Here is a 27,216-nt window from a genome sequence, read left to right as displayed (position 1 = left end):
ATGGACTGGCCATCTGCCCAAACAAACAAATTCCTTGGGACTGCACTGCCCAAGACAACATATGGCTCATGGACTGGCCATCTGCCCAAACAAACAAATTCCTGGGGACTGCACTGCCCAAGCTCACATATGGCTGCCTGTTCCTGCCCTCACCTCTCCTGCAGATACAGGACACTGCTTTGACATCTGAATGTTCGGTGGAGGCAAAGCTATTGGTGCTTAGTGTTCTAGCTGTATGCCCACCTCTTATATGCTATGTGGCCTCTAATTAAATACTGCAATCTGGCTGTGATTATCAAAGTCAACTAAAGCCTTTGAATCTGCCCAAAGATGTCCACATAATTTATATTTCACTAAAATAATTATTTAATAGCTAGTGGTCCGACATGGGGGCAGAGAATAGTGATGATAGAGGCTAATTATATAATTTTACTTATAAGTACAGGGTTTTCATATATAGTAGCTAATTTTTTTTTAAGATAGAAGAATAGAAGCAATGTCTCTTTATTTTCCAACAATGTAACATTAAGCAATTCTGGGTAAAATATGTACTGAAGTTATGATTCTTGTCAACATATTTTCCTAACTGGTGTTTTTTTCTCAAAGGTCAACACTTTAAATTCTGCAATGTATTTGCTGCCCACCTCCATGCTGTACACTCAAATTACTGCATTATTTAAAGTATAAATTACTATTTGGAAAAACAGCGCACATGCTATGGAAACTTTGACTCTGAAGACTTCAAATATTCTTTAATGAATGTAACATTTCAGGAAGATTTCCGTCTAACGACGTCAATGAATATGTTTTCATGTAGAACTATTATTTTTTTGTTGTAAATTAGTCCCTAATGAGTTGTTATAGTGAATATAGATAACAAATGGCTTCCTTTGGAGGAGGAATTTGAATTCTTTTTTGGTTGGGTGCAGTCTGGGAATTGGAAAAAAAAATAGTTAAATTTCCAGGGTTTCAGAAACAGATGTATAGTACACACACAGATGGATGTAATCTCAAAGTTTAAGAAGGTCTTGTCTCTTTGCTTTACATTTAGCAGTGGTGTTGAAACTTGAAAATTGTAGAATGCAAAAGCAAATAGATACGGTCATATGTTATTTATTGGAACCATAAATATGGATGTTTAATTCAAGGTCTATGGTAGAGAAAATGTTATTCATCCATGAGGACAATATACCAATGTGCTATACAAGTATATAAGCATCAAAGTACTACATCTGTCTACATCTCCTCAGTCTTCGGTCTATAACTCTGATCATGCATTATGTTCTGCCAATGATCATATACATATATTCTCCATAACATGCACCACACATTCTAGATTCCAGGACTTTTTTTGAGCTGCACCAGTTTTCTGGACAATCAGATTTATTTCCAAAATGCAGAGTTTAATTTGTGAATTTAAGGACAATCTTTGAGGTAGGCTTATGAAATTTCCTTCCTTCAACAATACCAGTAGCCCATACTCCTCGCCCCTTATAACTATGAATGGAAGGTTAAGGTTTGGATTATAGGCTCACACAGGTTTATGTGTACTACCGTTTGTTATGGCTAGAACACTGCATAAATTGATGGTATCCATTGCATAAAACACACAATTTTTATCTTCCCTATTCCATCTTAGATTGTAAGCTCTTGTACCCTCATTACTATTTTCTATAATAATTAGTTACCGTATATACTTGAGTATAAGTCGAGATTTTCAGCCCAAATTTTTGGGCTGAAAGTGCCCCTCTCGGCTTATACTCGAGTCACGGTGGGTGGCAGGGTCGGCGGGTGAGGGGGAGAGGACGCTGAGGCATACTTACCTAGTCCCGGCGGTCCGGGCGTTCGCCCTGCCGTCCCACGGTCTTCGGGTGCTGCAGCTCTTCCCCTTTTCAGCGGTCACGTGGGACCGCTCATTAGAAAAATGAATATGAACTCCACTCCCATAGGGGTGGAGCCGCATATTCATTTATCTAATCAGCGGTAATGGTGACCGCTGATAGAGGAAGAAGCTGCGGCACCGAAGACCAGCTGTCCGGGGGAAGGAGCCAGGGACGCCGGGAGCAGGTAAGTATGTCATATTCACCTATCCCCGTTCCACACGCCGGGCGTCGCTCCATCTTCCAGACGCCGCTCCATCTTCCCGGCGTCTCTCCGCTCTGACTGTGCAGGTCAGAGGGCGCGATGACACATATAGTGTGCGCACCGTCCTCTGCCTGATCAGTCAGTGCAGAGAGACGCCGGGACCGGACGCTGGGAGCTGCAAGCAAGAGAGGTGAGTATGGCTATTTTTTTTTTTTTACTGCAGCAGCAGCAGCAATGGCAGAGCTTTCTATGGTACATCAATGGGGCAATAATGAATGGTGCAGAGCACTATATGGCATAGCTATGGGGCAATAATGAACGGTGCAGAGCACTATATGGCATAGATATGGGGCAATAATAAATGGTGCAGAGCATTATATGGCACAGCTTTCTATGGTACGTCAATGGGGCAATAATGAACGGTGCAGAGCACTATATGGCACAGATATGGGGCAATAATGAGCGGTGCAGAGCACTATATGGCACAGATATGGGGCAATAATGAACGGTGCAGAGCACTATATGGCACAGATATGGGGCAATAATGAACAGTGCAGAGCACTATATGGCACAGCTATGGGACAAAAATGAACGGTGCAGAGCACTATATGGCACAGCTATGGGGCAAAAATGAACAGTGCAGAGCACTATATGGCACAGCTATGGGGCAAAAATGAACGGTGCAGAGCACTATATGGCACAGCTATGGGACAATAATGAACGGTGCAGAGCACTATATGGCACAGCTATGGGGCAACAATGAACGGTGCAGAGCACTATATGGCACAGCTATGGGGCAATAATGAACGGTGCAGAGCACTATATGGCACAAATATGGGGCAATAATGAATGGTGCAGAGCACTATATGGCACAGATATGGCGCAATAATGAACAGTGCAGAGCACTATATGGCAGAGCTATGGGACAAAAATGAACGGTGCAGAGCACTATATGGCACAGCTATGGGGCAAAAATGAACGGTGCAGAGCACTATATGGCACAGCTATGGGGCAATAATGAACGGTGCAGAGCACTATATGGCACAGCTATGGGGCAATAATGAACGGTGCAGAGCACTATATGGCACAGCTATGGGGCAATAATGAACGGTGCAGAGCACTATATGGCACAACTATGGGGCAATAATGAACGGTGCAGAGCACTATATGGCACAGCTATGGGGCAACAATGAACGGTGCAGAGCATTGTATATGGGGCACAGCTTTATATGGAGCATCTATGGGGCAATATTGAACTGTATGGAGCATTATATGGGGCTTCTGATTCAATATGGATACTCAAAAAAAATCTACCCACTGATGTCTCAATTAATTTTACTTTTATTGGTATCTGTTTTTATTTTTGACACTAATCGGTAGCTGCTCCATTTTCCACCCAAGGCTTATACTCGAGTCAATAAGTTTTCCCAGTTTTTTGTGGCAAAATTAGGGGGGTCAGCTTATACTCGGGTCGGCTTATACTCAAGTATATACGGTACTTTGCAATAATCATTTTGATAATACAAAAAATAAAAGTGCTGAAAAATATGTTGGTGCTATAAAAAAGTATAATTATTGTTATCGTTATTTTGTCCTTCGCTCTTAGCCCCCAAAGTAAAACATTGTTATCAATGGTCATATTTTTTTCAGTTATTGAAACCAAACGATAGCATAATCGAAGTATTGGACCTACAGTATCTAGTAAATTGCCTTCCAGTAATCATTATAATTCTATGCAAGTGACCCTGTATATATAAAGTCAACATGGTTAACTTTCCATTTGCCCAGAATAACTGCATCTAAAAATGATATCTATTTCTTTGCTGATTGATTCTGCAATTATAAACCATTAACAGTCTCAATATGGTCACTTTCATCTACTTTAGATGAAAATGTATAGTATATGACCACACATAGCCTCTATATCTTTTTCATGCATGTAATTATCATAGATAATTTAATGCCAGCTATGTAAGAGTGAAAAAGATAACCAATATGCCCAATAAATACTGTACATCTTCATATTTGATTTATAATTATAGTTTCTCTAACTAGTCACGGGGACAAATGAATGAAGAAGCAAGGGCAAATGAGCTCAGAAGATTGCCTGTAACAATTTAGTGTTACCACAAACTCATGTGCTTATTCACCCCTGAAGCAACCATGCTGTCTAACTATGTCTTGATAACCTAGTTGCCAATATGTTCTGAGGGATAAGGGGAAAAAAATTAAAACGAGAAGGTCTAAACAAAAAAACATAGCCTTAGCCATAGCTATAGAAGTATTGGAGTTTTCTTTTTAGCATCAATTGTTATGTATAATTAAGTTAGCATTTAATTGCTACAGTATGTTTTTTCATAATGTCAGAATTATTGGCAAAGTCTCCACTTTAGTTTTCTTCTTTAACACTGTTCATTCCAAATAACATGGTGATCATCAAATACGCACGCTACTTTTTAATGTTTTGGGACTTTTATTAAATGCAAATAATTTCTATAAAATTTATTATAATTATTTTGTACATTTAGTTTGATTTAAACTTAACCTTTGTCTGGATTTTTTAAAATTTAAAAATTACAAAAAGAAAATTGGTCCGATGCAGAAGTTTGGGTACCTCTGGTGATGTATGTGCTCAGATTACTTTGACCAAGGTTTCAGACCTTAATTATTCTGTTGGGGTTATGGCTTGTTCACTATCATCGTTAGGAGAGGTTAGGTAATGCAAATTTCCAAGCTTTATAAAAACTCAGCCTCCTCTAACCTTGTGCCAAAAACCGCAGCCATGGGTTCCTCTGAATATGAAAATGGTGGAGAGTCACAAAGCAGGCTATAAGAAGATTTTCAGTTGCCCTTTCTTCAGTTCAAAATGTAATTAAGAAATGGCAGATAACAGGAAGAATGCAGGTCAAAAAAATTCTGGAAAATCAGCACAAAATTTCAGTGAGAGCATCTTGTAGGATTCCTAGAAAGGCAAATCTAAACCCCCGCTTGACTGCATAAAACCTTCAGAAAGATTTAGTAGACTCTGTCACTGGTGTGTCAGAGGCTGCAGACAGTCACACTGCATCTAGTTGCAGAAGGCTTTGCGACACGTTCTTAAACCTGACTCTTTGACCCAGTGGCAATCTTTCTCAGGCTCTAATTGACACACCTGGACCTGGGTGTTGTTGACTACGAACCTGCCGCTGGGAGTTTCTGGTGATATTTCCATTTCACCCTGTTGAGGCTCGAAGCTATAGCAGTTGGTTATCATCCTCTTTGGTGTTGCTGGAGGAGGTCTGTGTTGCATCTCTGAGTCTTCTCAAGATAAGTGTTCCCCTTGATTGTCTATCCCAGCTGTCTTTAGTGGTAGTATGGATTGACTAGTGTACATCCTGTCCTTCCCTATGCAGGGTTTATCGCCAGGGTAAGGCACGGATTAGGATCCTGCTCGGCGATAGGTGAAGAATCTATATAGGGATGTTTAGAGCAGACAGGCTGATGTTAGATCTCCCCAGGGGTCTCCACTCCCCCTTCCTAGTGTTGGATTCCCTTCCCTTTATCCCTTCGTGTTGCACTTAGCCTTTCTTACACTGTGCATGACACTCTGGAATTGTGGTACATTGTTCTACTTTTCAGAGACACCAGCACAAATTTGGTCTTCATGGAAGAGTCATCAGAGGAAAACCTGTCCTGCATCCTCATCATAAAATTCAGCATCAGAAATATGCAAAAGAATTTCTAAACAAACCTGATATATTTTGAAAGCAAGTTCTGTGAACTGATGGGGTTGAAATAGAACTCTTGGCCACAATGATCAAAGGTATCTGTGGAGAAAAAAGGGCACAATTTCAGGAAAAGAGCATATCGCCAACCATTAAGCATGAAGGTGGATCAATCATGCTTTGTGATTGTGTTGCAGCCAATGGAACGGGGGAGTATTTTACAGATAGAGGGAAGAATGGATTCAATGGAATTTCAACAAATTCTTGATGCAAACATAACACCATCTGAAAAAATTTGAAGTTGAAAAGAGGATGGCTTTTACACATGAATAATGATCCTAAATGCATGTCAAAAGGTGAAAGCTAAAGATTTTACAATGGGCCTCACAGTCCCCTGATCTGAACATCAATTGGAATCTGTGGCCACACCTCAAAATATCAGTGCATACAAGACGTACCAGGAATGTTACAGAACTAAAAGAATTTTCCAAGGAAGAGTGGCTGAAAATACCTCAAACAAGAATTGAAAGACCATTGGCTCGCTACAAAAAGCATTTACAAGCTGAGATAATTTCAAAAGGGGGTGAGACTAGTTGCTAACTATGCTAAAAGCAAAACATTTTTGCATTGACTCTTTCTCCTTTTTTGTAGGTTTTAAAATGTAAAAGATGAATATATTTTATTATTACTTTGCCTAAAATACAAAGGAATGTGCCATCTTTAACTTTAGATCATTTCATATTTAACTTGCTTAACTGTTCACAATAGCAGGAGTTTTAGCCAGTGGACCCCAAACTTTAACATACCACTGTATATTATATTTGTTTTGATGATAGAACTATTAGTCATTTTTCCATAACTTTCCACAAGAAGTTATAAAATATGTACTGTTACGACACTCCAATATGAAACCAATTTACAACCAAATACCTTAAGTCATCATTTTAAAAAACATATATAATCTGTGGTAATCAGATGATAAATGTGACCTATTTTACTGCCAATGAGGGACCAATATCAATATGTGCAAAGTTACAAAATGTGCTTTAGCTGATTGTACTTAAAAACAAGCTGATTCTCACATACATGCTTTAAATCTGAAACTTACCTCCTTATTGCAGTTGATCAAATTATTCTTAAAGGAACCAAGTCTTGATGTATATTGTTAACTCTCAGATTGGTAAATCACAGTTGTGGAGGAAAAGCTCTTCAATGCAACAACTCCAAATAGCAGTTTATAATTTACATCCCGACGTGTAGAATGCCTTGTTGTAGGGAAGGCCATGCATATTTCAGCAAGACAGTGCTAAACCACATACTGCATCCATCACAACAGCATCACAACAGCTTGGCTTTGCAGAAGCGTTTGGATGATGAACTGGGCACCTGCAGTCCAGAACTTTCACCAATAGAAAACTTTTGGCACAGGGTCATTAAGGAGCTAGAATCTTATATCGGACACTTTCTCTCCTCAAACTCTGCCAATTGGCCTCCTCACTTCCCAGACATTTACAGATTGTTGCAAAAAGAAAAGATGCTACACAAAGCTAGACATATTATTATTATTTATTGTTATAGCGCCATTTATTCCATGGCGCTTTACATTTAAGGAGGGGTATATATAATAAAAACAAGTACAATAATCTTAAACAATACAAGTCATAACTGGTACAGGAGGAGAGAGGACCCTGCCCACTAAGGCTCACAATCTACAAGGGATGGGTGAGAATACAGTAGGCGAGGATAGAGATGGTCGTGCAGCGGTTTGGTCGATCGGTGGTTACATAGACTTAGTGCTGATCCACCATTTTTAGATGTGTTTTTGCTATCAATTTCTAAATGAGGTAATTTTTCTCCGAATAAACAGGAAGATATCTAATTTTCAACTTCCATTGTGTGTTAAATAAGAGATTTCCAAATAATTGCATTTTGTGTTCTTTATATTTTTCACAGCGCCCCAACATGGTCATACTGTAAATGCTTTGCTTTTTATCAACTAAAACTTTCACTTTTATTAGTATGCAAATGTTCTTTATGAAGCTATACTAGAAATCAACCTTACTAGAAGGCTTCTTAACATATGATGCTGTACTAAGACATGTCATTGTGAAACTCAGTGTGTAATCTTATCATAAAATACTGTTATATGGTGCAGTGCTCATTGTGAAAGAAAATAACACACTCTTTTACTAGATAATTTTCTGAAGCAGCATATAATACACATTTATTATGTTCTGCACATTACTCCTTTTAGCACAGCCTGTTTATATTGTGATGGAAACACTTATTTTCAATTGCTCTTACTGTCATCTCTGTCAATACCTCAGCGTATCAGGTGAATCCTGCATGTCAAAGAAGCTACTGCTGTGTGCAGCTGGGACATAATGATTATAATGATTTTTTCCCCTCAATGTTTTTCTTCTACCATCTGTGTTCCTACAGACTTAGCTTTATACAGGTCTGTCATAGGTAGATTTTCTTCCATCAGATCTTTTCACTGAAGAGTTAAAATCACAATTGCCCACAAAACACAATCATGTAAAACAGCCTTATAATTTGTGAGAATGTTTCAAACACCCACCGTCCATTGTAGATTTGAAAAACACCCAAGCTGAAAGGATGTGTGTGGTGGTGATGTTATTTTCTGCGTTGGCATAGTCTCTGCCCACTATACAAATCTATCAAACTGTTTTTCTCTCCTCCTCTGGTCAGACTCAAAATACAAATTTGACCCTAAATTCTGCAATATACGAGGTTTCTAGTTTTCAAGTTTCAAAAGAATTGTCATAATAAAATATGTAGAAGTAACATGCACCCGTTGAAGTGCAGGAGGCGCAAAACAGCAGAGTGTTTCTTGTGAGTACCTGCCTGCAGACATGTTTTAATTAAGTGTTCCAATAAAGGAAGTATTTATTTAATACCAGTGAGTGCAACCATTTGTCTTTTTTGGACATTAGAAGTACCATATATACTCGAGTATAAGCAGACCCGAGTATAAGCCGACCCCCCCTAATTTTGCCACAAAAAACTGGTAAAACTTATTGACTCGAGTATAAGCCTAGGGTAGGAAATGCAGCAGCTACCGGTGAATTTCAAAAATAAAAATAGATGCTCCATACCATTCATTATTGCCCCATAGATGCTCCATATAAAGCTGTGCCATATATAATGCTCTGCACCGTTCATTATGGCCCCATAGATGCTCCATATAAAGCTGTGCCATATGCAGTCATGGCCAAAAGTATTCACACCCCTGCAATTCTGTCAGATAATACTCTGTTTCTTCTTGAAAATGATTGCAAACACAAATTATTTGGTATTATTATCTTCATTTAATTTGTCTTAAATGAAAAAACACAAAAAGAATTGTCCTAAAGCCAAATTGGATATAATTCCACACCAAACATAAAAAAGGGGGTGGACAAAAGTATTGACACCGCTCAAAAAATCTTGTGATGCTTCTCTAATTTATGTAATTAACAGCACCTGTAACTTACCTGTGGCACCTAACAGGTGTTGGCAATAACTAAATAACACTTGCAGCCAGTTGACATGGATTAAAGTTGACTCAACCTCTGTCCTGTGTCCTTGTGTGTACCACATTGAGCATGGAGAAAAGAAAGAAGACCAAAGAACTGTCTGAGGACTTGAGAAACCAAATTGTGAGGAAGCACGAGCAATCTCAATGCTACAAGTCCATCTCCAAAGACCTGAATGTTCCTGTGTCAACCGTGCGTAGTGTCATCAAGAAGTTTAAAGCCCATGGCACTGTGGCTAACCTCCCTAGATGTGGACGGAAAAGAAAAATTGACAAGAGATTTCAATGCAAGATTGTGGGGATGTTGGATAAACAACCCCGACTAACATCCAAACAAGTTCAAGTTGCCCTGCAGTCCAAGGGTACAACAGTGTCAACCCGTATTATTCGTCGGCATCTGAATGAAAAGGGACTGTATGGTGGGAGACCCAGGAAGACCCCACTTCTTACCCCGAGACATAAAAAAGCCAGGCTGGAGTTTGCCAAAACTTACCTGAAAAGGCCAAAACTTACCTGAAAAGGCCTAAAATGTTTTGGTACAATGTTCTCTGGTCAGATAAGACAAAAGTAGAGCTTTTTGGGCAAAGGCATCAACATAGAGTTTACAGGAGAAAAAAGGAAGCATTCAAAGAAAAGAACACAGTCCCTACAGTCAAACATGGCAGAGGTTCCGAGATGTTTTGGGGTTGCTTTGCTGCCTCTGGCATTGAACTGCTTGACCGTGTGCATGGCATTATGAAGTCTGAAGACTACCACCAAATTTTGCAGCATAATGTAGGGCCCAGTGTGAGAAAGCTGGGTCTCCCTCAGAGGTCATGGGTCTTCCAGCAGGACAATGACCCACAACACACTTCAAAAAGCACTAGAAAATGGTTTGAGAGAAAGCACTGTAGACTTCTAAGGTGGCCAGCAATGAGTCCAGACCTGAATCCCATAGAACACCCCTGGAGAGATCTAAAAATGGCAGTTTGGAGAAGGCACCCTTCAAATATCAGGGACCTGGAGCAGTTTGCCAAAGAAGAATGGTCTATAATTCCAGCAGAGCATTGTAAGAAACTCATTGATGGTCACCGGAAGTGGTTGGTCGCAGTTATTTTGGCTAAAGGTTGTGCAACCAAGTATTAGGCTGAGGGTGCCAATACTTTTGTCTGGCCCATTTTTGGAGTTTTGTGTAAAATGATCAATGTTTTGCTTTTTGCTTCATTCTCTTTTGTGTTTTTTTCATTTAAGACAAATTAAATGAAGATAATAATACCAAAGAATTTGTGTTTGCAATCATTTTCAGGAAGAAACTGAGTATTATCTGACAGAATTGCAGGGGTGTGAATACTTTTGGCCATGACTGTATAATGCTCTGCACCGTTCATTATGGCCTCATAGAAACTCCATATAAAGCTGTGCCATATACAGTATAATGCTCTGCAACGTTCATTATGGCCCCATAGATGCTCCATATAAAGCTGTGCCATATATAATGCTCTGCACCGTTCATTATGGCCCCATAGATGCTCCATAGAAAGCTGTGCCACATATATAATACTCTGTACCGTTCAATATGGCCCCATAGATGCTCCATAGAAAGCTGTGCCCCACATATAATGCTCTGCACTGTTCCATATATAATGCTGCTGCTGCAATAAAAAAAAAATCACATACTCACCTCTCTTCGCTCAGGACGCCAACTCTTTCTATATTTACCTGCTCCTCGTGCGGCTCCGTCTCCAGCACTGACGCTCAGCAGAGGGCGCGCACTGACTATGTCACCACGCCCTCTGACCTGAGCGTCACTGCCAGAGGACGCTGGAGACGGAGCCGCACCGGAATGAGGAGCAGGTAATTATCGCGCAGCGCTCCCCTCCCCGTATACTTACCTGCTCCTGGCGCAGTCCCTGCTTCTTCCACTGCTGCATCTTCTTCCTGTATTGAGCCGTCACAGTTACCAATCATTACATTAATGAATATGCGGCTCCACCTCTATGGGAGGTGGAGCCGCATATTCATTACTTTAATGAGCGGTACCATGTGACCTCAGTACAGGAAGAATCTGCAGTGCTGGAAGAAGCAGGGATTGCAGGGACCACGCCGGGAGTAGGTAAGTATAACTAGACAGCCCCCGCTCCCCCTCACCTGCCAACCGCCGGGTATGACTCGGGTATGACTCGAGTATAAGCCGAGAAGGGGACTTTCAGCCCAAAAAAATGGGCTGAAAATCTCGGCTTATACTCGAGTATATACGGTAAGTAACATGCAGTACCTATGTGCAATGTATGCATAAATATGAAATAATTTTACACATATAAAATAGTTTTTCATACAGTAACTAAAGCTAGATAGTAAACTGATTTATGGCAATGTCTATAAGCATAACAAGCCATCGCTATAATTTTTAATTTTAGGGTCCAGACTCTATGATCCAGTAAGATCGGCAAATGAAGTGCATCTTTACATTACTTTGTAGCACAGTTGATATTGCTTAAAAAATACAGTACAGACCAAAAGTTTGGACACACCTTCTCATTTAAATATTTTTCTGTATTTTCATGAGTATGAAAATTGTAAATTCACACTGAAGGCATCAAAACTATGAATTAACACATGTGCAATTATATACATAACAAAAAAGTGTGAAACAACTGAAAATATGTCTTATATTCTAAGTTCTTCAAAGTAGCCACATTTTGCTTTGATGACTGCTTTGCACACTCTTGGCATTCTCTTGATGAGCTTCAAGAAGTAATCACCGGAAATGGTTTTCACTTCACAGGTGTGCCCTGTCAGGTTTAATAAGTGGGATTTCTTGCCTAATAAATGGGGTTTGGACTATTGTGTTGAGCAGAAGTCTGGTGGATACACAGCTGATAGTCCTACTGAATAGGCTGTTAGAATTTGCATTATGGTAAGAAAAAAGCAGCTAAGTAAAGAAAAATGAGTGGCCATCATTACTTTAAGATATGAAGGTCAGTCAGTCCGAAAAATTGGGAAAACTTTGAAAGTGTTCCCAAGTGGAGTTGCAAAAACCATCAAGCCCTACAAAGAAACTGGCTCACATGAGAACCGCCACAGGAAAGGAAGACCAAGAGTCACCTCTGCTTCTGAGGATAAGTTTATCTGAGTCACCAGCCTCAGAAATCGCAGGTTAACAGCAGCTCAGATTTGAGACCAGGTCAATGCAACACATAGTTCTAGCAGCAGACATATCTCTACAACAACTGTTAAGAGCAGACTTTGTGCAGCAGGCCTTCATGGTAAAATAGCTGCTAGGAAACCACTGATAAGGGCAGGCAACAAGCAGAAGAGACTTGTTTGGGCTAAAGAACACAAGGAATGGACATTAGACCAGTGGAAGTCTGTGCTTTGGTCTGATGAGTCCAAATTTAAGATCTTTGGTTCCAACCACCGTGTCCTTGTGCGACGCAGAAAAGGTGAACGGATGGACTCTACATGCCTGGTTCCCACCGTGAAGCATCGAGGAGGAGGTGTGATGGTTTGGGGGTGCTTTGCTGGTGACACTGTTGGGGATTTATTCAAAATTGAAGGCATACTGAACCAGCATGGCTACCATAGCATCTTGCAGCGTCATGCTATTCCATCCGGTTTGCGTTTAGTTGGACCGTCATTTAGCTGGTGGCTACTTTGAAGAACCTAGAATATTAGACATATTTTCAGTTGTTTCACACTTTTTTGTTAAGTATATAATTCCACATGTGTTAATTCATAGTTTTGATGCCTTCAGTGTGAATGTACAATTTTCATAGTCATGAAAATACAGAAAAATCTTTAAATGAGAAGGTGTGTCCAAACTTTTGGTCTGTACTGTAGGTGTTAGCTGTGGAACCCAAACCTATTCACATTTATGGATTAACCTGGCTCTATGCTACAAATATCCCATTTTGGCCCACCCCTTGAAGAACTTATGAACCCTGCAGTATATTGAAGGCCTGTATAAATGTAGAGTAGATTGTACTGGAAATGATAAAACCTGTATGCAAAATGTTGCTCGTTTTGTTGAATGAGGACTGCAAAAGGGTGGATAAAACAAGAAAACTTACATTGTAACTTGTCAGTCACTCTAACATCATCTTTTCTTTAGCCTCAACTGCGACATCCTTTTCATGCATGTTCACACTGCGCCTGGGCTGCCGGCACCAAGTAGGCCTCTGATGTCATGATGCATTGTTGTGACACTCTGACATCACGACATCCATCACTAGAGCTATTGACTAGACTTCAACTATGCTTATCATACTCTGTGAAGATTGCACATTATAATCTAGAGGACGGAGGAAACTTTACGGTTTAGATGTCGGACAGTTTAGAGACCAGAGATAGCTGAGTTTCTGATTGACAAAAGAAAAGTAGAATTATGAATGCATTAGAGTCTGAGCATAATGAAATGAAAATCATGAAGCTTTGTCACTTGTGTTGGATGAATCGACAGATTCTGGGGAAATCCTTTACCATTTTTTGGATGATATACAAGTGCAATAAACATGTAATATTAAATGATTATGCGGATATATAATTGTATTGTTTAAGCATATTTAATTAGTAAATAGCATACATGAATTATTGTTGAACTTTGTTTTATCATGAAGCAGCTTAAGTAAAACATCATTGCTTTTAATTCATAGATTTACATTCAATTTAATTTCTTTTGATTTGATCGTCTAAACTTTTGTCGCTTTCATAGAATGTCACTTAGTTTTCCTCTAATTCTCCTACACAAATCTCACAACTACTAAGCCTATATTAAACACAAATTTAGCATTGTATTTACTCTTTCATTAGGTGAACCACATGAACTGTGCACATTATCTTTTGTGATATTATACTTACATTACCTCACCCTTCTATAATGTGTATGGTCATACTGTGCCTTAACATTAGCAGAAAGTCATAAGTGTCATAGAGCTTCAAGAATAAATACACAACGGGCAAGGCATTATGACAATTCAAAAGCTCTGTATGTAGATAATAGCCTTTATTGCCACAGCGAGCTGCAACCATAATTGTCTAGAACAATTTCACTCCACTTATACAGTACATACCATGACAGTCTGCAAAATAGGAAAATTTTATTACCTAAACAAAATCTATCCTCTAGCAGCTAAAATATAGTTCATATAATTGCTACACATCCATCACTCCATTATGGTATGGATTATATAAAGTTTGTGAACCAATGCAAGTCTTAGATAAATATTTCATATGTACGTTTAGCAATATTAATGGAAAAAACGTATTTGTCTTCAAAAAAATATGGGAATTAATTTTATAATTAAAATCAATGGCATAACCTATTTTAGGCAGAGCAAACGACAAAAACAAAGGTTATAATATGTAAACATTGATTATATGACATTTGGAAACTATAGAAAACATGTTAAATAATGAAAGTACTTGGTGCAAAAAACTGGTCAATTCATGTGAGTCCAACAGCAAGCTATAACTCTTTGTAGAGACCCTAAACCTAACATGATGTCTCTCCCGGGCTAAATGCCTACAAATATATGAGCAGGTAGGATGAAGCTCTATTTAAAACTGCCATAATCCGATGGGAGGAGAGCTTAGTCAGGAGGCATGTATTCTAATTGTTATAAAAACTGACCAGCACTACCAAACAGAATTACACCAGTGTGAACACGTGCAAGCTAAGAGAGCTTCTCTATGTAACTAACAGAATAAAGCTGCACTCTGAAACTCTATAATATGTAAATATTGAATATATGAAATTGGAACTGCATTACTGTACATGTAAAATAATGACGGTATTAGGAGTACAAATTTGTCAATTCATGTGAGCCCAACAGCCAGCGACAAGGCGTGCCTCTTTATTGAGACCCTAAAAATAACAGATGCCTCTTCTGGACAGCTAAAAGCCTACAATTATATGGTCCGGTAGGATCAAGCTCTCTTTAAAATCAGCTTAGACTGATGGGGGGAGGGCTTAGCTAGTCCTTGATCCTACCTGCCCATATCATTGTAGGCCTTTAGCTAAGGAGAGGTATCAGCTAAGAGAGAAACAAAATAAAAAATTATAGCCTGTAGCAAGTAAATAAGTAAAAGCAATAATGCATATAACGGACAATAAGTATTTGGTTAACACTGTTTTTGATCAAAGTAAGCTTAAAAGCCATCCCACCAGCGTCAAGATGTACCCAAATTCGGGATGGACCTAACCTCTGGGAGAAGCATCATGTTAGGTTTAGCACCCCAACAAAAATGCATGCCTTGTTGTTGACTGTTGAGCTCACATGAATTGGCTTAATATGTGCACCAAGTACCTTCATTATTTAACATATTTTCTACAGTAATAATGAAGTTCCAGTTTTATATATTCAATGTTTAAATATTATAGCGTGCAGAGGGCAGTTTTACTTTGTTAATTTTATAGAGTGCCTCTCTTAGCTTGCACCTTCTCACACTTGTCTTTTTTCTGTTTTGGAAGTGCCCTGTGGAAGAAATATATCTGGCTTGCAGCCATCCAGTGTATTTGGCTGACTAGAGGGCACGGTCTTGCTCCATACCAGCATATGAAGCGAGGATTTACCCACTAGACTGGCTCTGACCGGGAGTGGCTCTGACACATACATACTCTTTGCAGCCAGTGAATCCCCGCAGCACACATTACGTGCACTAGGGGATTTTAAAAGTCTGCAGTCACACAGAGTGACTACAGGCTTATCGATTTGGAGTGGACAACCCCTTTAAGTTATGTGCAATAATCAGAGATGACACAGGAAAAAAGTGTTAAACACATAAAGAAAGAGAGTTGCAAAAAGCTATGGAAATTCCTGACACCAGCTGAAATGTATCTGTAATTAGATAGCAATCCTGTTACTTAGTCAACAATAATATTAGCTGTTCAAGTGATAGACTGTAAAAAGTGTCTCATTACCAAGGTTCCACACAAGTAACATAACATGATGGGTAAAACCAGTGAGCTGTCTCAAGACCTTTGCAACCTTATTGTTGCAAAACATACTGATGCATTGGTTACAGAAGAATTTATAATCTACTGAAGGTTACAGTGACCATTATTGGGGCCATCATCTGGAAGTGGAAAGAACATAATTTCACCTTAAGCAGGTGATTACCAAGTGTTCCCCACAAGATTTCATAAAAAGGATGGAAGAGAATTATCAGAAGAGTTGTCCATCAGCCAAGGGCCACCTGTGGAGTGCTACAGAGAGACATGGCGTAAGCAGGTACACATTCTAGCAATGCCAGGTAGGCTAGGGTTAAATCCTTGCTCTCTAGGATTTGATTAGTGCACCTGGCTTGGTCTGCATTTATTAGGCTAGGTGATCATCTGAGGCAGTTTGCTCAGGGAAGCTGACCAGACTATGTCTCTTTTAAAGTTGAAACGAGAGACAAGCCAGAATCCCTCCTCTGAGAAAGTATGCACAGGACATGTACAGAGAACTGCAAGTAGCAGTGGATTTTATGGACAATACCTTATTTTTTTAATGAGCTGGGGTTAGCTCAGCCGTGTATGAGTAGTCAGGGTCTAAATGTGTTTCGACCGAAACTGCATTTCCTGTGTGAATTCTACCTAAGGCCCAATGCCTACCATAGCAAATGAATCCCTACAAAATCTTTCAAAGAAAACTATAAGTAATGAATTCAACCTCCATGACCTGCATGCACGTTTAACAAACAAGACTACATTGCTGAACAAACAGCATGTTCAATCGCATTTAAAGTTTGCTTTCCAACATTTAGACAAGCCTGTGAAATACTGGGAGAATATAGTCTGATCAGATGAGACCAAAATTGATCTCTTTGTATGCCTCAATACATATCATGTTTGGAGACTACAAGGCACTGCATAGCATCTCAAAAATACCATACCAACAGTGAAGTTTGGAAGTGGGAACATCGTGGTGTGGTGCTGGTTTCAGCATACGGCACCGACAAATGTCATATAATGGAAGGAAGGATGAACAGACAAATGTACCAAGACATTGTTGATAAAACCCTGCTGCCATTTACCAGAATAATGGAAATGAAATGAGCCTAGATATTTCAGAAAGACATTGATCCCAAACATAAAGCCAAGGAAACCATCAGTTGGTTTCAGTGAAATCAAATAAAGGTGATAGAATTGCCAGGCCAATCGCCTGACCTGAACCCCCCCAAAAAAAATATGGAGGGAATTAGAGCTCAGAGTTCATAGAAGTAACCCATGGAGGCCTTCAGGATTTGAAGAGTGTTTGTGCGGAAAATTGGGCCAAAATCAAACCTTATCAATGCATGTGACTAGTTTCTACATACAGGAGGAGTCTTGAAGCTGTCATCAGCAAAAAAGAGTTTTGCACAAAGCATTAGATAAGCTTCAATAAGGGTGTTCAATACTTTTTCCTTGTTTAAGTTCTCATTATTACACATAACTTAATTTATGGACGTATATGGTCTGATTTATTTGCCTGTGTGGATTGCATGGGTTGTTGTTAACATCTGGTAAAAAATCATTTCAATAGCACCTTTAGAAACATATTTACTTTTGAAAATTGGTGATGTATCCAAGACTTACATGCATATACACTGTACACACAAAAAAAACTCACACGTAAAATAAATGTTGTACACACCCCAAATGTATGTAAGACACATGCTACATATCCCAATCACATATTAGATGCACATTCTAACCAATGATGTAAGAATAAAGCAAACATATTAGAAATAGGACTCATTGCAAACCTATCACTCATACATAGTACATAAGCTTCCCACATACATCGTACATAGGACAAACAAAAACATACACTTACAATAATGTTACCTAAGACCAACATGAATTCAGTGATGTCATTTACTGGTCTGCATGCTTTGACGAAGCTGAACATGAAACGCGCGTTGGGGTACTGGGCACTGTGGTTTACTTCACTTCACAATGGCACATGGTCAGTATGGGACTTTCTTCAACTCTGCATAGATGCTTTTCTATATCTAGACCCTCAGTCTGTTAGGTGTGTTACATAATATTGACTAACTTTAAGTCATATAGACTGAGAGCGTTATTTAATGTCATGAATTCTGTTATTTACCTTATGGCTAGGGGGATGTACATGTATTTATTCCAGCCTTAGAATCATGGTGTGACATTAAGCAATTCACAAGATAAGTAAAACTGTGGAAGGGGAGTGGATAATAAATTCTTAGGCATCATATACTAAATATAATATTAGCAGTATGAAGCCATGATACAGCAGTCATAGAAGTGTATGAACTCTACTATACATTTGTATGCTTCCAATCACATGCTGAGGAGTTTGTTTTTTTGCAAAAATATGCTACTTTTCATCCAAGGTAGTTAACTCAATGTCGCCAATATTATTATTATTATTATTATTATTAATTTATATAGCACCATTAATTCCATGGTGCTGTACATGAGAAAGGAGTTACATACAGGGTTATAGATATTGATTGCAGTAAGCAGGTTTACATTGACAGACTGGTACAGAGGGGAGAGGACCCTGTCCTTGCGGACTTACATTCTATGGGTTAGTGGGGAAGAGACAGAAGGTAGGGGTGAGGCGGTGGCTCTAGCAATGGCGAGGCGGTGGCTCTGGGGATGGTGAGGCGGCAGAATGGTTATTGCAGGCTGTAGGCTTTCTTGAAGAGATGGGTTTTCAGGTTCCGTCTGAAGGAGCCGAGGGTGGTGGATAGTCGGACGTGTTGAGGTACTAAATTCCAGAGGATGGGGGATATTCGGGAGAAATCTTGGAGGCGGTTGTGTGAGGAACGAATAAGTGTGGAGGAGAGTAGGAGGTCTTGGGAGGATCGGAGATTACGTGAGGGAAGATATTGGCCAATAGGTCATCATTATAATGCAATACGGTGGCCACTAACAAATCCAAAAAATATATGCAATATATGCTAATATGTAGATATGTAACATTTTTTGCCACTTTATCCGTTCCATGACATCCTAAGATATTCTAAACAGTGATGTGTCAAGACTTTTCACCTCATTGATGTGGGATAACCCAAATGTCACAGTGCAACAAAGCTAAAGTAGAATGAGCAATACCGAACCGAATAATCAATTCTAGAACCAATTTCAAGTGATCCTTAGTGGGCAGCGCAGTTTCGCCAAGTAAATCTGTCTGTACCGAACAGCTGCTTAAATTGTTATTTTGAGAACAGAGTTCTCTGTTTTAAGCCATTTTAGTTAAAAAACCCACATTGACTTTATCCCTCAAGGAATTTCTTGCTGAGTTTCAATATAACTGTTTTTTTTCTTTCGTAAAGTTGCAATGTTAGAAGAAAATTGGTGGAAGTTTCTTTGAGTAAGTAATCTCAATGGAAAAGACTCGTTTTAATCAAATTGTTTTCTTTTTTTTTTTATAGGATTGTTTCCTGCCGTTCTCAATCTAGCTTCTAACGCCATAATAACAGTAAATGCTACCTGTGGTGAAAATGGAGCTGAAATGTTTTGCAAGCTAGTAGAGCATGTTCATGGGCAGCCTGTTAGACATCCTCAGTGCCGAACCTGCGATCAGAATTCCCTGGATAAAACCCGTAGGTGCCACTCTTGACTATTTGCATGTTTCATTATCATATGTTGTATAAAAGCAATATTTGATCCAATTTTGCTTTTTTCGATCCTAAAACACAAACATGAGTCCAAAACTGAGAATACCACCCATTACATAAAATATATTAAAACTTGTCTCTATTGTTACAATGAATTTGACTTATCAGTATATCACATTGCACAATTTGTGGCTCAGTGCAATAATTTGATGACTTGGAAACATTTATTAACTTATTGTACCAATCATAATCCTGAATCAAGCTCTACACCACATCTGATTCCTCAACTCAATGTCTCCAAGTGTTGTCCCGTATTATGTAAATAACAACTCCTGGAGACCGATGAGCATTGTTTAGTGAGGAAACTGATATAATTGATTGAAGACTATGCATATATTCACACACTACAGGTTAATTGTAGATATTTTTGAGTGCCCATCCATTTTAACGAGCCTTGCAGAAATCTATGCACATGCTGTAAAAAAAAAAAACTTCAAGGAATATATGAACTGAAGTCGTGAAATTGCACTGCTATACAGTAGACTTATTAACCTAAGAATTTGGGTTTAATTCAAAGGTGACTTCTTTTTTAGCTACAAACAAAATGTTACAAACATACATACACACAAGTGAATTAGTAAACTGAACTGGGACTAAAACAGTAGTGGAGGACACATGCATCCAAACTTCTCAAACTTAGACCTCGCTCTCACTTTCTGTAAAAGTCAGTATTTTACACCAGTATTTTTACGCCAAAACCAGGAGTGCAACAAACAAAGGAAAAGTATAATGGATGTATCAAGACAAAAAGGGATTACCTATAAACAAGCACATCTGCATGATAACACACATAATTTTATAAAGTACAAAAAATAACAATAAAAAAAAATAAAAAAGAGAATCCTCTCGAATGTATGAGTCTATCGAGAAATGCCACAATGGTGAAGAGGGACACAGTGATGACCATATGATCTCTAATAAAATAATATTCAAATAATATCACAATGAATATAAGCATAAATGACTTTCACATGCAAAAAAACAAGGAGTCAATATATAAATCAAGAACAGGCCCACAGTCACTCAATATTGAATGCTGTAAGGAATATAATACAAAGGTATATGGTAGTGCCAGACAACATCTACTGTCTATAAGATGCAGAGGACATTAAGTTAGTCCAACGAATAAAAATGTTTTAAGGCCATGTTCACACGTTCCTGATTTCCCTGCTGTTTTTTCTGCACTAAAAACCGCAGCTCTTGGCAGAAAACGCAGGTCCTTTTTTTTGTGCTTTTTTGGTGCGTTTTTTGATGCGTTTTTTGATGCATTTTTTGTGCGTTTTTTTATGCAGTTTTCTATGCAGAGTCTGTGTGTTTTCTAGGAAGTTTTTAAGGGTTAAAATGGCTGAAAATACCCTAACCCTACCCCTACCCCTAACCCTAACCCTACCCCTAACCCTACCCCTACCCCTACCCCTAACCCTAACCCTACCCCTACCCCTAACCCTAACCCTAACCCTACCCCTACCCCTAACCCTACCCCTAACCCTAACCCTATTCTAACCTTAGTGGAAAAAAAAAGAAATTCTTTATTTTTTTTATTGTCCCTACCTATGGGGGTGACAAAGGGGGGGGGGTCATTTACTATTTTTTTTATTTTGATCACTGAGATAGGTTATATCTCAGTGATCAAAATGCACTTTGGAACGAATCTGCCGGCCGGCAGATTCGGCGGGCGCACTGCGCATGCGCCCACCATTTTGCAAGATGGCGGCGCCCAGGGAGAAGACGGACGGATGGACACCGGGAGGCCGGATAAGTATAAGGGGGGGAGATGAGGGCACGGGGGGGCGTCGGAGCACAGGGGGTGGCATCGGAGCATGGGGGGGTGGGATTGGGGCACGGGGGGGCAGCCACACTGCAGCGGTTCTGCACCACAAACCGCAGAAAACCCGCAGATATTTTTTTCACCTGCGGGTTTTACTGCAGGTTTGACCTCACAATGGAGGTCTATGGGTGCAGAACCGCTGCAGTTCCGCAAAAAGAAGTAACATGGTACTTCTTTTTTACCGCGGCTATTCAGCGCGGCTTTTTTCGCGATTTTCCGCAATGTGGGCACAGCAGTTCCTGTTTTCCATAGGGTACATTGTAATGTACCCTGCATGGAAAACAGCTGCGGACCCGCAGCGGGAAAATCGCGGTGGTTCCGCATTAAGTAAAGGATGGTGTGAACATGGCCTAACAATACAGAGGATATGCAATAAATCCAATGTATAAAAATACTAGTACAGGCAAAGCACACAATAATGTCACCAGAAAACCCATACTTAACTCGTTAGTGACAGAGCCAATTTTGACTTAAAAGACCAGGCCAAATTTTTTCAATCTGACCAGTGTCACTTTATGTGGTAATAACTCTGGAATGCTTCGACTGATCCCACTAATTCTGAGATGCTTTCTTGTGACATATTGTACTTTATAATACTTTTAACATTTATTAGATAAGAATTGCATTCGTTTGTGAAAATATTTGAAAATGTAAAACATTTCACAATTTTCAAACTTTTAATTCTTTTGACCATCTTAAATCAGAAAGTTTCAGTACAGACCAAAAGTTTGGACACACCTTCTCATTTAAAGATTTTTCTGTATTTTCATGACTATGAAAATTGTACATTCACACTAAAGGCATCAAAACTATGAATTAAAGGGACACTGTCACCTGAATTTGGAGGGAACAATCTTCAGCCATGGAGGCGGGGTTTTGGGGTTTTTGATTCACCCTTTCCTTACCCGCTGGCTGCATGCTGGCTGCAATATTGGATTGAAGTTCATTCTCTGTCCTCCGTAGTACATGCCTGCACAAGACAATCTTGCCTTGCCCAGGCGTGTACTATGAAGGACAGAGAATGAACTTCAATCCTATATTGCAGCCAGCGGGTAAGGAAAGGGTGAATCAAAAACCCCAAAACCTCGCCTCCATGGCTGAAGATTGTTCCCTCCAAATTCAGGTGACAGTGTCCCTTTAACACATGTGGAATTATATACTTAACAAAAAAGTGTGAAACAACTGAAAATATGTCTTATATTCTAGGTTCTTCAAAGTAGCCACCTTTTGCTTTGATGACTGCTTTGCACACTCTTGGCATTCTCTTGATGACAGCTTCATCAGGGAAAACTAATAAGATTTTGTCTGGTACTTTGCGCTCTGGGATGCTACACATTATATGCTTGACTGCCTATTTCTATGTGCTTTTAAGGGAACTTATCACCAGGAATAGTGCTGTTGACCTGCAGATATGAGGTTAATCTGCAGGTTAACAGCGTTATTATGCTGTCTGGCACGTGTAGTCGAATGCAGTGGGATGAAATTTATCTTTATTCTCCCCGGCAGCATTTGGTATTCATTCATGGGAGGCTTGGGGAGAGCAGCCGCTCTATATACTCAGAGCGGTGACTGAAACGGAGCTTCTATGACTGAATGCTGGTGGGGAGAATAAAGATAATTTTCTCCTCGCTGCATGCCGTCATTGGACAGCACAATAACACTGTTAACCTGCAGATTACCCCCATATCTGCAGGTTGACAGCGTTACTCCTGGTGACAGGTTCCCTTTAAGCATGGGATTTGTGGTAGCTCTATGGTGTGCTTTGCTAGCATTTTTATACATTGGATTTATTGCATATTCTCTGTATTGTTATAACATTTTTATACATTGGACTAACTTCATGTCCTCTATATCTTATAGACAGTAGATGTTGTCCTTATAGCATTGGATATTAAGGAACTGCGGCCCTGTTCTTGATTTATATATTGACTCAATGTCTTTGTGCATGTGATAGTCAATTATGTTTATATTCATTGTGATATCATTTGGATATTATATTACTTGAGATCATATGATCATCACACTGTACCCCTTCATCCTTGTAGTGTTTCTTAATAGACTCATACATTTGTGGGGATCCTGTTTTTTAATTGTTTTTATTGCTATCTGATGTTTTTGAACTTAAAAAATGTGTTTCATCATGCAGGTGTGTTGGTCTATAGCTTATCCCTTTTTCTCTTCGTACATGTTCTGTTTTGAATACCGATGTAGCACCCGCTTTTGGCATAGTAGCTGTGAGTCTCATTATTTGCTGAAAAGCTATAATAGAAACATATGCACCACTTCCGTATTTATCACCCACTCCTGGTTTTGGCTTACAAATACTGATGTAAAATACTGACCAAATACTGAGCGTGTGAACGTGGCTTTACACATTACACTGCACGTTTTATTTTTGCCTCTGTTTGTTATTTCAGTTCTTGAACACATAGAAGCTATTGTAGCGTTACGCAAACAAATAAAATGTGAAGCTGTTGTGTGGAATGAACGCAAGCCCATGCCAAGAATTAATGAAGGATATGTTTCAAACCACATTAACTTCCCAGTATTGTCCTTATGGAAGATATAATTTACACTTTATTTCAAACGCCATTAATTTATCAGTGCCTCAAATTAATTAGGATTAAGTGTTCATAATAGAGATTAACGTTAATTGTTGATTCATCTCCATTATTCATTTCTAATGCAACAGTATAATCCATTTGACCCAAGAAGATTAGAATAAAAATTGCAATGAATTTATATTTTTCATGATTTTTCCAATTCCTCTTTTTCAGTTTTTAATGCACTATATTTAGGTCTTTCTATACATGAGCATTTAGTCCCTTTACCGCCCCAGTAGAAGCAATAACGCACCCATAAAGCATTATTGTAACCCTAAATACATTTGTTGCCACATAAAAGCATATGAAGGCAAACGATGTCTCCTGGAGCCCTAAGTCTCCAATGTTCTGCCACAGTTCAGGTTTATTTATATGGGTTTGTTGTGTACAAGTGGCTATGATGATAAATTTGATAAAGGGTGAGATATTTACATTTTAATAGTGATAGCAATGTATAAGCTATTCGTTAATTTTGCCTTGATCTAGAGTTTGGAACCTCTATTTTTTTCCATTTTTGGCAATAAGAGGCCACATATCTTACTATAAAAGGCAGTAGTATAATGTAAAGGTGATAGGTACATCATACAGTTGCATGTAAAAGTTTGGGCACCCCGGGTCAAAATTACTGCTACTGTGAACAGTTAAGCAGGTTGAAGATGAAATGATTTCTAAAAGGCCTAACGATAAAGATTACATATTTCCTTTATATTTTAGGCAAAATATATATTGTCATTATTTACATTTTAAAAATTACAAAAAGGATAATGGTTAGATGCTAAAGTTTGGGCACACTTGGAGATTTGTCCCACAAAGCAAGAGAAGGCTATAAGAAGACAGCAAAACATTTTCAAGTTGTCCTTTCCTCAGTTTGAAATGGCAGTTAACAGGAACAGTGGAGGTCAAGATAAGGTCTGGAAGACCAAGCAAAATTTCAGCGATAGCAGCTTGTAAGATTGCTAGAGAGTCAAATCAAAACCCCCGCTTGACTGCAAAAGACCTTCAGAAAGGTTGTGGAGCATTGTTCTACTGTTCAGAGACACCTGCAGAAATTTGACCTTCATGGAAGAGTCATCAGAAGAAACCCTCTCCTGCATCATCACCATAAAATTTAGTGTCAGAAGTATGCAAAAAAAAAAATCTAAACAAGACAAATGCATTTTGGTAACAAGTCCTGTGTGTTATGATAGGCAATTCAGTACCACAATGGACATAGCGGTCAGAGCACATACAGTGATCTGATAATAACCCAAAATCATAGAACGAGCTCTGAGACGTGGGAACTCTGCAGACCGCAATCCCTAATCCTCTCCAAACAACACTAGAGGCAGCCGTGGATTGCGCCTAACTCTGCCTATGCAACTCGGCACAGCCTGAGAAACTAACTAGCCTGAAGATAGAAAATAAGCCTTGCCTTGCCTCAGAGAAATACCCCAAAGGAAAAGGCAGCCCCCCACATATAATGACTGTGAGTAAGATGAAAAGACAAACGTAGGGATGAAATAGATTCAGCAAAGTGAGGCCCGACTTTCTTAACAGAGCGAGGATAGGAAAGATAACTTTGCGGTCTACACAAAACCCTAAAGGAAACCACGCAAAGGGGGCAAAAAAACCCTCCGTACCGAACTAACGGCACGGAGGTACACCCTTTGCGTCCCAGAGCTTCCAGCAAAACAATTAGACAAGCTGGACAGAAAAAATAGCAAACAAATAGCAAAGAAGAACTTAGCTATGCAGAGCAGCAGGCCACAGGAATGATCCAGGGAAAACCAAGTCCAACACTGGAACATTGACAGGAAGCCAGGATCAAAGCATTAGGTGGAGTTAAGTAGAGCAGTACCTAACGACCTCACCACATCACCTGAGGTAGGAAACTCAGAAGCCGCAATACCACTCTCCTCCACCAACAGAAGCTCACAGAGAGAATCAGCCGAAGTACCACTTGTGACCACAGGAGGGAGCTCTGCCACAGAATTCACAACAGTACCCCCCCCTTGAGGAGGGGTCACCGAACCCTCACCAGAGCCCCCAGGCCGACCAGGATGAGCCACATGAAAGGCACGAACAAGATCGGGAGCATGGACATCAGAGGCAAAGACCCAGGAATTATCTTCCTGAGCATAACCCTTCCACTTAACCAGATACTGGAGTTTCCGTCTTGAAACACGAGAATCCAAAATCTTCTCCACAATATACTCCAACTCCCCCTCCACCAAAACCGGGGCAGGAGGGTCAACAGATGGAACCATAGGTGCCACGTATCTCCGCAACAATGACCTATGGAATACATTATGTATGGAAAAGGAATCTGGAAGGGTCAGACGAAAAGACACAGGATTAAGAACCTCAGAAATCCTATACGGACCAATGAAACGAGGTTTAAACTTAGGAGAGGAAACCTTCATAGGAATATGACGAGAAGATAACCAAACCAGATCCCCAACACGAAGTCGGGGACCCACACAGCGTCTGCGATTAGCAAAACGTTGAGCCCTCTCCTGGGACAAGGTCAAATTGTCCACTACATGAGTCCAAATCTGCTGCAACCTGTCCACCACAGTATCCACACCAGGACAGTCCGAAGACTCAACCTGTCCTGAAGAGAAACGAGGATGGAACCCAGAGTTGCAGAAAAATGGCGAAACCAAGGTAGCCGAGCTGGCCCGGTTATTAAAGGCGAACTCAGCCAAAGGCAAAAAGGACACCCAGTTATCCTGATCAGCAGAAACAAAACATCTCAGATATGTTTCCAAGGTCTGATTGGTTCGTTCGGTCTGGCCATTAGTCTGAGGATGGAAAGCCGAGGAAAAAGACAAGTCAATGCCCATCCTACCACAAAAGGCTCGCCAAAAC

General features: G+C 39.6%; 1 protein-coding gene across 2 annotated transcripts in view; it reads left to right on the top strand.

The window, feature by feature from the left end:
- The window catches only part of LAMA2 (laminin subunit alpha 2), a 1,496,617-nt gene that overhangs the window by 203,009 nt on the left and 1,266,392 nt on the right, over nucleotides 1-27,216 (top strand). For both annotated transcript variants that reach the window (XM_069726054.1, XM_069726053.1), the window contains exon 2: nucleotides 19,690-19,860. In XM_069726054.1, coding sequence (XP_069582155.1) covers nucleotides 19,690-19,860 — 171 coding nt within the window. The remainder of the gene's footprint in view (nucleotides 1-19,689; nucleotides 19,861-27,216) is intronic.

This window comes from Ranitomeya imitator, chromosome 5 (genome assembly GCF_032444005.1).
Source record: "Ranitomeya imitator isolate aRanImi1 chromosome 5, aRanImi1.pri, whole genome shotgun sequence".
Classification (NCBI taxonomy): domain Eukaryota; kingdom Metazoa; phylum Chordata; class Amphibia; order Anura; family Dendrobatidae; genus Ranitomeya; species Ranitomeya imitator.
The sequence above is the reverse complement of the archived record's forward strand: the minus strand, read 5'-3'. Positions and strand labels throughout refer to the sequence as shown.